At 40.6% G+C, this 10,223-nt stretch overlaps 1 protein-coding gene across 2 annotated transcripts; it reads right to left on the bottom strand.

The window, feature by feature from the left end:
• Positions 1-1,943: 1,943 nt before the first annotated feature.
• mdm4 (MDM4, p53 regulator) lies at positions 1,944-8,861 on the bottom strand. Of its 2 annotated transcripts, none has more exons than XM_022745530.1 (12): positions 8,698-8,861; positions 8,074-8,161; positions 7,887-7,961; positions 7,578-7,711; positions 7,407-7,456; positions 6,877-6,941; positions 5,459-5,555; positions 5,208-5,368; positions 4,861-5,058; positions 4,596-4,664; positions 3,334-4,494; positions 1,944-3,248 (listed from the first exon to the last, which is right to left on the bottom strand). In XM_022745530.1, the coding sequence occupies exons 2-11, from the start codon at positions 8,143-8,145 to the stop codon at positions 3,925-3,927; spliced, it is 1,491 nt and encodes a 496-aa protein (XP_022601251.1). In that variant the 5' UTR covers positions 8,146-8,161; positions 8,698-8,861; the 3' UTR covers positions 1,944-3,248; positions 3,334-3,924. The 2 variants fall into 2 exon arrangements, with proteins under 2 accessions (XP_022601251.1, XP_022601252.1); XM_022745531.1 differs by having other exon boundaries at positions 4,861-5,043.
• Between the last annotated feature and the right edge of the window lie 1,362 nt (positions 8,862-10,223).

The raw sequence follows: 10,223 nt of genomic DNA, 5'->3' as shown, positions 1-10,223 counted from the left end.
ATGTGTATGTGTGTCTGCTTGGAGGTGAGAAAAGAAAGGTCCAGGTCACTCAGATACAGTTACAGATCTCCAGACACATAACCAGAAGAAAGCAAAGGAGGGTAAACAGGCTGCGGCTCGCCATCCTGGAGGAATGCAGACAAAGGACACAGGAAGAGAGTGACACAGAAATACTATGTATATTTATAAAGGTGTTTCATAAATACAAGAAAAACAAAAAAAAAGATTAAAGGCAGTGAGAGCAATAAAATGATAAAAATGGTGAAAAATATGGGAGCAATGTTCAGTATGAGAGCTTCCATCCTAACTATTTTCCCACTAGGAAGTATTGCATACGCCATAGGGGATAAAGGGAGAATGTGTTAAGTTATTCTGGGATGTTGGGATGGAGGTACTGTCGCCATGGAAACATCCAGATCCCCCACCACTCCCTGAGCTGTGCCATTCGAGAGCTGCCAAGCTGTGGGTGCCATGTCACCAGGGGTGTGATGCCATTCTTTTTCTCTATGCTCTGTGACGTGCCAGACGCCACGGACAATGCAGTATGCCATTCTTGAATCAGACGCAGCAGGCGAACGCATTTTGGTATGACTGTTAGGAGCATTTAGTCCTGTAGTGCAAGTCACAGTGAGGGCAGTAAGACCTACCTCTGTAGTATGTGGTGTTTGCCTGTGGTGGAAAGTACATTCATTCAAGTATTGTATTTGAGTGGAAATGAATTAGTTGAGTATTTCCATGTCATATGATACTTAATATTTCTACTCCACTAGCAATTGTAGATTGAACTACCAAACAATGTATCAAATTAGAGCTGAAAGTACTGATTCATTGGTCCAGAGACAGAAACTATTTTGATGACATTTTTGTTTGTGGTTTATTGTTCTAGTTTCTCAAATGTGAGGATTTGCTGCTTTTCCTTGTCTTAAATGACAGATAGTAATTTAGATATCTACAAAACTGGTTGGATAAAACAAGCAATTTGAAGGTGTCACTTTTTAGCTCTGAGTAATTTTAATAGACATTTACTGATGAAAATAGTAAATACATAATAGTTTTTTAAAAATGACCTCTACATGAACTACTTACAACAGCAAAATGCAGCTTACACAACCATTCATGAGGAATAACAATCTAATACATGACAATATAACAGTCTTTGTTGAGTTCCCTTTAATACTTTAGGTACAGTTTCACTATAATACCCAACTACTTTTATTTAACATCCTCAATGCAAGCATCTTACTTGTAATTGAGTATTTTGTAGTGTGGCACTGGTACTTTCACTTACATAAAGGATCTGCATATTTCTTCTGCTGCGGATTTTTTTTTTTTGACCAAGCATCACACCCTCCGCATAGGACTATGAGTAAAGCTGCAATTTCAAAGAAATAAATAATTTAGTCTATACTAGTATGAAGTATTTATATATTCTGGAAATATATGTAAAACTATTCTTTACCCTCATCCTGTATATGGCTCTTGGATGCCTTATTGAACCCTTGTGAAGTTTCAGATGGTGAAGAGCTTCAGAGGGGACTTCCCACACCCAGGAAATATCCCCTAATGACTAAACAGTATCTAAATAACACCCTGGGGTAAAATAGTCACATTATTTTTATGCACCAGTTAGATAGCAGCAGCATTACAGTCACATATACTGTAGAGGGTAGGGTGTCTGTCCCTCTTCGCAACAAGAGGACAAAAAGAAGGCGGACACAAACAGGCAGCAGCAGAACAGTGAGTAGGCAGAAGAGAGTTGCAGGTGCTGAAGCCCCATCAAGCCAGAGAGGACACATGACAGCTGGCTTGTCATACAATGACTTATTCTTCAGCCAAAACACACACACACACACACACACACACACACACTGCACCAGTGGGTACTGTACATCAATAGTCCCTCTGGAGAGAAAGGAACCTAAATGAAACAATTAGCCCCCAACTCTTTATTGCTTTACAAAACAACTTATTTTATTCCATGACCAGTAGAAAAACAACAACTATATTAGCTGTACCATCTGTGAGCACATTATATTCTTACTATCAATCATTGCAACAATTGTGTTTTATTTTGTATCACTGGTGTAATACATACTAAGCCATTTTTATGAGGTCTGTCTATAGAGGATGTTTGTTTCTCAGGCGCACAATGATGGTGATAAATACAGCAGGCTACATTAATCTTTTATAGCTTTTATATAGCTAATATAGCTCTCACACCAGCTCAGTGCTGGTGCTAGTCACGACAGGAGGCATGCTCTATCTATGCATTACATGTTATTACTGGTACTGTACAGCTTCTGTATGCACCAGATACAATATTGAGACTTCCCTCCACCTGCTGGCAGAAAGATTAAGCGCATGTCAAGAGCAGAAAACATAACTATGGTATTCCCTCTACACCACGCAATCAAGAGTTAAATGTCACTGGACATTTTACTTGTGAAAGCTGGACAGCATACTGTATTTGTAGACAGCTCACTCGCTGAAATTCATTCCAAGTAAATAGTATATACAATCTTCAAATAATGCAGAACCATTCAAATAAAATCTGTTATATACAAATTAAATGTTAAAGTCATTACTTGGCAGTGTAACGCTTAAATCAAACCCCTAACTCCTACTAAGTACTGCACAGTCATTTTGGTAACTTAGCATGTTTTCTTAAAGACTTCCTTTTTTATCTTTCAGAAAATGCTTTTACTGTAACAAGTGCAGCCTTTTCCTGCTTCATTACAGGTGGTCATCTAAACAAAACAGATTCATAAATAACTTAAATACAAAATATACAGATATTGTTCATTCACCATTAGTTCAGGAAAGAGGGTAAAGTACCCTTTCTGAATGATAACATTTAAACATTAACTGACAATTATATGACATAAGTTACTGCAGGCATAACTGTCATCAGAGGCTTGGCAATTGTAAATATTGAATACATATTAACATCAAATTATTACCCCGAGAGAAAACTACAGTAAATACTTCAGCTGTGCATTCTCAAGCAGGTTAAACTCAATTCTACATTTTAAAATACTATGTTGAGTGAAACAGGACTTAAGCCACCACATTTGTATTTAACAGTACATTCACTTTTGCTAAGAGAACTTCTTTTTAGGAAGAAAAAGGCTTAAGAGGATATTTTCATGGAGTGCAGTTGTTGAAAACGCAATCGTGGTTTTTAAGACTCGCTCGCCTGTTCTTCCTTCAATCTTGTCTTCATAACTCAAATCTCAGAGCCAGAATACCTAAGAGGACACAAAAAATGTCAAATAAAAAAAGAACAAAATAGCCTAGAGAAAGCTTTAAAAAAATAATCGTGTAGTTACATACCTGCAGATTTTTGTCCAGATGATGACTGAAGTGAATCTATGAAGAAACTGATAAAACTAGGGCAAGCAATACTAGTTTTTAAAAATGGCACCATTAAACAAATGTAATGCAAAAACCAATGAGAAAATTCACGTAGCCCAAAAAGACAAGCCTTCATGAAATCAAATAATAGTCCACACAAACTGTGCATTTCTATGAGCTTCTAATAAATAAATAAATAATTCTGTCTTTGTGTGTCCCTTATTTAAATGTGGCACTAAAACATTTGGTATGACAAACTCTTATGTCCAAGATTCTCATCTAACAATACTTCAGAGGCAGTGTGACGCAAAATAAACCATGCAACCAAGAGCAAGCTTCACCAAGTGTGATTTTTGTGTGTATGTATGTGTAGGTTTAGGGCTAAGGTGCACATTTCCTGTGTGTGTGTGTGTGTGTACCAGAGTGCATGCAGCTGTATGGTGAAATATGCCTGAAAATGTGTGAGAGAGAGAGAGAGAGAGAGAGAGAGAGAGAGAGAGAGAGAGAGAGAGTGTGTGTGTGTGTGTGCGTGTGTTACTGAGTTAGTGAGTTAGTGAGTGAGAGAGATTCTCAGAGGATGAATATCTTAATAACTTTTTGAATGATCTTTCCACATCCTGGACAAGGGGCCTGGAACTTATGTAGCCGCCTTGCACAGGGGAAGCAAGTTAGCAGGTGAGCTGTACGCCCATGTATTATATTTCCATTGCGTGGTCGCACTCGACAGAGCTTGCATGGCTCCAGCAGGGCCTCAGGCCTAACTTCTTCAACCTCCATGCCTAGATTTTCCTGACTCTCCCCTCCTGAGAGCTGCTCATCTTTGTGGAAGCCCAAGGGCCGAGGCCCCTTGCCTTTCCCCATAACCATAGTAGGCAGTGGCCGATCAGCTGTGGCTTGAGAGGGCAGGATGACAGGGTCAGACACTGTCCTGCTGCAGTCTGGGACATCAATGCCTGTGTCGCTGTCATCTTCCTCATCATGGGTGCTGAGGGAGCTGCATGCTGGGATGTCGGGAACAGAAAGAGAATGGGCAAGTCGAGGGACATCTTTGTACCAGTTCTTACGCAGAGCCCAGCAGCGAACACAGTACCTCTGTAGAGGTGTATTGTACTTCCTGCACTCTGTGCACTGCCATGCATCCTGAGGGAAAAAGCAGACACAAAATGTTATTTAAGTTTAAGTTTTTAAGCTTTAATCTACAACTATAAACACCTACAACTATGACATACGAGGATACAAACCTGTGTAGAGATCTCTGTATCCGTGTCATCACTCAGACACTGGGAGTCTTCATCTGGCTCCTCCTGCATCTAAATAAAGACATCTGACCATATTATCCTCACTCTTTACTTCTCAGAACAGAAATATCAATTAATCATCAGTAAGAGTCAGAGTGAATGACCCTGCTGAAATGAAAATGCTAAAAAAAAAAAAAAAAAAATTGCATCTTTATTGGCATGAGTAGAACAGAACCAGTGAAGACAAAGGATTAAAATAATCTCCTACCTCTCGATCTGCCTTCTCCTCTTTCCCACCTCCATCATCATCCTCAGGTGGGGAATCCCCTTCTCCTCCGCTCCCTTCCTCTAGGGCAGCCTCTTTCATCTCGACGCTCACCTGTTCACTCTCACCCTCGGTCAAGAACCAAAGGTCATCTGTGGTGTCAGATACAATGGCCGTGTCCTCCTCCTGTGCAGGAGACAGCTGACACATCAGTCAGACCACCAATGTTACATTCCAATTTATGCTATTTTCCAACAAAGAATTATGTTTGTTAGATGTTTTTAAATTTGAAAACTCCCACATTAACCCTGACACAGTTAGATTTACTAACAACACATAAGGTTTCTTACTTGGTTTGTGTGGATATCAGTAGAGCCGTTGCTCCTACGGCTGTAGTTACTACGGAGATTACCCAGAAACCACCAGGGCAGGCCAGAGAGGTCCCAGTCGTCCAGAGTAACATCCAGTTTGGGCCGTTTGCAGGCTGACCGTGGGAGGCCTTCAAGGGATTCTGGGGAGGTTTTAAAACAGTAAAAATCAGCATTTTGAACATATCTGGTCCTGAGCGTGTTTCTGAGCATGTAACAGACTGTTTGTTTACCATCGTCTGGCTCCCGAGGTCGTCTCTGGGAAGGGGTCTGCAGGAGAGGCCCGTCACTGCCAGCCTCAAGTCCTGCTTTGACCACACCTCCGCACATCTACAGAGGAAGGAGATATGAAGGACAAAAATTAGAACACAGAGCCATGACTGGGCACTTGGAGGACTCGCAGCTCCTTTTCAAGATGGCCTCTGGGAGTGGGGTGGTGGTTCAGGGAGCAAGGAACTGGGCAATTAGGGTAGGGGCCGGTGGGGAGGGAGTTCAAAACAAATTTAGGCGATAATAGGGACAGTGAAACTGTATGGAATCTTAAGAGAGAGAGAGAGAGAGAGAGAGAGAGAGAGAAAGAGAAAGAGAAAGAGAAAGAGAAAGAGAAAGAGAAAGGGCAGACAGGAAAGCCAGTATATTAATTAACACAGTGATGGAACTAGTGAGTCAAAACAGTTCTATTATGTAGTATGTGCAAACTAATTTAAACTAAGTAATGACTTATTCTACAATACGATGATGATTAGAAAACATTAAGGCTATCTGATACACAAAATATCAGAAAAAGATCTTATAAAATGGTCTTGTGTAGTACATACTGTATCTATGGAAAGTGCAATCATAAAGTAAGATGTTTTCACACCAGAGGAAACAAAAACAAAACAAAATTGAGGGGGCATCTAAAGTCTACCCATTGATAACTAACAATCATATCTGATTGATGAAATATGGATTTTTGAAAAACATATTTAAAGTATGATCAGAGCTGAAATTTGAGAGCTTCCTAGAAAAGATTTAGCACATGCAGCAATTAGAAATAAATAAATAAATTGATTCATTAGGCCTGACTGTAGGTGAATAATGTTGAGAGAACACACAAGCGATTTTGGAGGGAATTGGAGAGGAGGGTGTAGGAACACGGGGATGGGTGAAGAGGTTTAGGGTTGTCGTTAGGCCCCGTGGCTGATTGGGAGCTGTGATCCTCCAGTTCGGAGCAGAGAAGAGAACTCTGAGACAGACAGAGACAGTGACTCTGCCCCCCCCATCCACTGGGTGGAGCTGGTGGGTCACAAGAGTGTGGAAAAAACCACCAGACCAATCCAAGGATGGGGTTGTACAGAGACGGTGCTACTCTGTACAAATGCACACCAACGAAGACAGCAGCCCTTACCAACCCCCCCTCCTTATTACACACAAGCAGACAGGAGCTCACTTTATACTCTTAAGACAAACTCTGGTGTTGCACCAAGGCCTACTGGTCTCAGTCCAGCACTATAGGGTCAGTAGATGTTAAAAATCATTACGATTTGCTTGTTTTAGCTTTGCACTGAGGCTGCTGGACCTGTCCCTTTGTATTCACAAGTGTTGTGTGTAATGAGGTGAGAAAGGCTGGGGGTCTCTGTTTCTTCTGAGCACCATGCTTCGGCTTTACCTGACCACGATCCTCCACTCCGCCCTCTACACATTCACGGCCCACAGAAAGATTCTCTGCAGCGTCTGCATTTCAGATAAGACACAGTAACAGAAAAAGGACACCCCCACCCTTTAATTATAGCATGACACACTCTCTCACTAAGGCCTCCTTCTGTAGCTTTGTAGGACAAGCTGAAAAATAGTGTTCTTCTGGTCCAGTGCAGCATCCCCACATCAGATGCAAACTGTCACAGGCACTCATAATGTATGCAAACAAAAAAGATGATGTTTGGATATAGCAGTAAGATAATCACTATATTCCCTGGGATCTTCCCTTAAAACATACCATGGTAAAGATGCAAATAAAATACTGAATTCATCAAAGGGAAGAGGAAAAGGACAGTTGAATTTCAGGTCACCAAAAAGGTACAATGTACTAACTATAAAAAGTATTTCCACATATTGCATGTTCTTTGACAATGCCCCTTGACAAAAAACATAATTTCACATTAAAAATGTATTAAGGGATTAAATGTCACTGTCACTTACCAGCACAACCGAGAACTACCAAGTATTTCTTGAGCATTTCATACACCGGGCTGTGAAAATGACAATATGAGAGCTTAGAATGGAGTTCTTTCATTTTAGTTGTATATCTTTAAAATGAGACTCCAGCATTGCTGAATATAAACAGAAGCTCAATTTTCAATGTGTGAATACCTTGGGTTTTTGACAGAGAAGCTGTCCACTTCCAGCAGCTCTCCCAAAGGGTCATCCTGGCAATGGACAATGTGCTGCCTCTGTTTGTCATACAGTTGCTTCCCCATGATGTACTGACCCAAGTAGTGCATCACCTATAATAATAAACACTGGACATTAGATATCAGAAGGCACATACACGGCTGACTTTTACCTATAAGAACCCAGTAGAAAAGGAGTTTTAAACCCTGAAATGAGCCACCTCTCAGGTACAACCTTACGAAGGTTGCATACTGAGAAACGTACTTAACATTTCATCTGACAGCTCACCTCTTTGAGTGTGAAGACTTCTTCCTGGGCTCCAGCAACACGCAGAATCTGCAGGAGAGGGGCTTTTGGTTGTACCTGGGAAGGAAAAAGAAACAGTACCACAACTTAGCATCAAATATACATTCTTTCCGTAATCTTAAACTAGTGTTCTAGCATAGTAGATGATATAGTTTTTGTTTAATTGTACCTGATTTCCCTCTCCAGGTAGAGTCCTGCATGATGAGCTTGATGCCGGAGGCTGGGCTGATAGGGAGCTCATAGTAAACGAACAAAGTCTGCAAAACCACAATGATAGCATTTAAGATAAATCAGCCATCAAATTCCCGATCAATGAGATCACGTAACAACTTCATCGTTATGCGTAGTACCGACGCCCACGAGCCCAACATAACTATGTAAGATTACCACCCGAATTACTAAATAACGTTAATCGATACCATAACAAATCAGTAACGTGAAATGTCGGTGGCCTAGTTAGTTTGAAGCTAAACAGACTGCGACAGAGAAGCTGCCTCACAGCTGCCCAGATGGAGTCGTTACACCATAACCACCATTACTTTTGCTTTTGCGACAGCACTTATTCTCTATAACTAGCAAGGCCAGTGTAGCCGAGCTAACGTTAGGAAAACGGACGATGGACAAAAAACCGCACAGTTGCAGGTACTGTTGGCTACAGGCGTGTGAACTGGGACATGCGAGTAACTTTGGCAGGTGGCAAACCGTTACTAGCAAACGTGTTAGCTATACGGTTAGCTCACTTAGCTAGCTGACGTTAATTCCCGAAAAATGCGTTCATCGAAAATGAGCTCACCGTGATGAGTTGTCATTACTTCACCGCCGCTACATTGTTCCGCACGCACTGCTGCTTTAACAGCTCGGCGACATCTTATAAATGCACAAATAGCTGATAAATGTTCAACACTAGCTAAGTCTAACTACCAGGTTAGTTGAACTACAGATTCAAAACGATGAATATGGTCGCACAAGTTCCGGATACACAGCTACACAGGCCAAGAGTGTGTTGCCCCCTGGTGTTTGGTACCATGCATTTCCAAAATACAACACTGCGTATGCATAATGAGAGCATTAATGCAAATTACCAGAGAGTTCCTGAAGCGTGAGGAGAGGTGGTAAATACCTTGGAAAACTTACAGGTATGTAACTATAGCTTTCAAGTATCTACACTTAAAGAGCCTCTCATCTTCACTCCTACAATGTACTACTCCTGTATTAATGACAAGAAATTTCCGAAAGATCCCCTCCAGACATGATCCAAGATATTTAAAAATATTATTAACATTTATGTATAAATAATTATTCAAAGCAGCAAAATGTTGATTTTAAAAAAAAAATCACCACCTGGTTAGTAATTCTTAAATGACACCTAAGCCTTTTCCCTCATTGAAAAATTCAGAATCTATGAATAGCCCTATGCAACAAAAAATTAACTACTGTATACAAGAGCCATTCTCAGTGTGTGTGTGTGTGTGTGTGTGTGTGTGTGTGTGTGTGTGTGTGCACTTAAAAGGCTTCAAGTTTCCACATAAGCTGCCTGTTGGACCAGGATCAAGAGGAACTCTGAACATACATCCTTCTGTACAGTGAAGCTAAAACATCCAAAAGACATAACATCGACAAAGACACATTTTTGAATTAAAAAAAAAAAAAATCAAGTTTTGAATTTTAAAACTTTGACTCCAATAAAGATATCGTAGGCTACTGTTTACTTGCATTTAAGATGTAGCCCTAGCTAATATTTATTTAGCAGAAAAATGTCTTTCATTATATTTTTCATTTAATATGATGTTATGTTATATTTTAAACATGGCAGGTATGAATGTCAGTACTGTTTCCTATTAAGGCACCACCTATTATTGGTCAATAAATCATTAACTAATGCTTAATAGATCAGCTATAAACAATTAATAAGTAAGTGTGTTAGTAATATAATTTTCTATGAGCAACTAATGCAAATCTTTTTAGTCTGTTCTTATTTCATAGTGCTTGTTTGTTACCTTGACATAGATCCTGTTTTGCTGTGACTACAGGATGGAGGGCATTGTGCCCTTGCACAAGAACAGTATATTGAACAGTTAGGCCAACTGAAATACTTCTCATCAATTGATGTAATAATAATAAATAAACAATTTTACACCGGGTGAGAGGCGGAGGGCCGGGGTGGGCTTCTTGGTGTCCCCCAGGCTCTCTACCTGTACGTTGGAGTTTACCCCGGTAGACGAAAGGGTTCCGTCCCTGCGCCTTCGGGTCGGGGATCGGGTTCTGACTGTTGTCGTCGCTTATGCGCCGAACAGCAGTTCAGACTACCCGCCCTTTTTG

Source organism: Seriola dumerili, unplaced genomic scaffold (assembly GCF_002260705.1).
Source record: "Seriola dumerili isolate Sdu_G_001 unplaced genomic scaffold, Sdu_1.0 BDQW01000088.1, whole genome shotgun sequence".
NCBI classification, from domain to species: Eukaryota; Metazoa; Chordata; class Actinopteri; order Carangiformes; family Carangidae; genus Seriola; species Seriola dumerili.
Note: the sequence above shows the minus strand (reverse complement) of the source record. Positions and strands in the feature narration are given on the sequence as shown.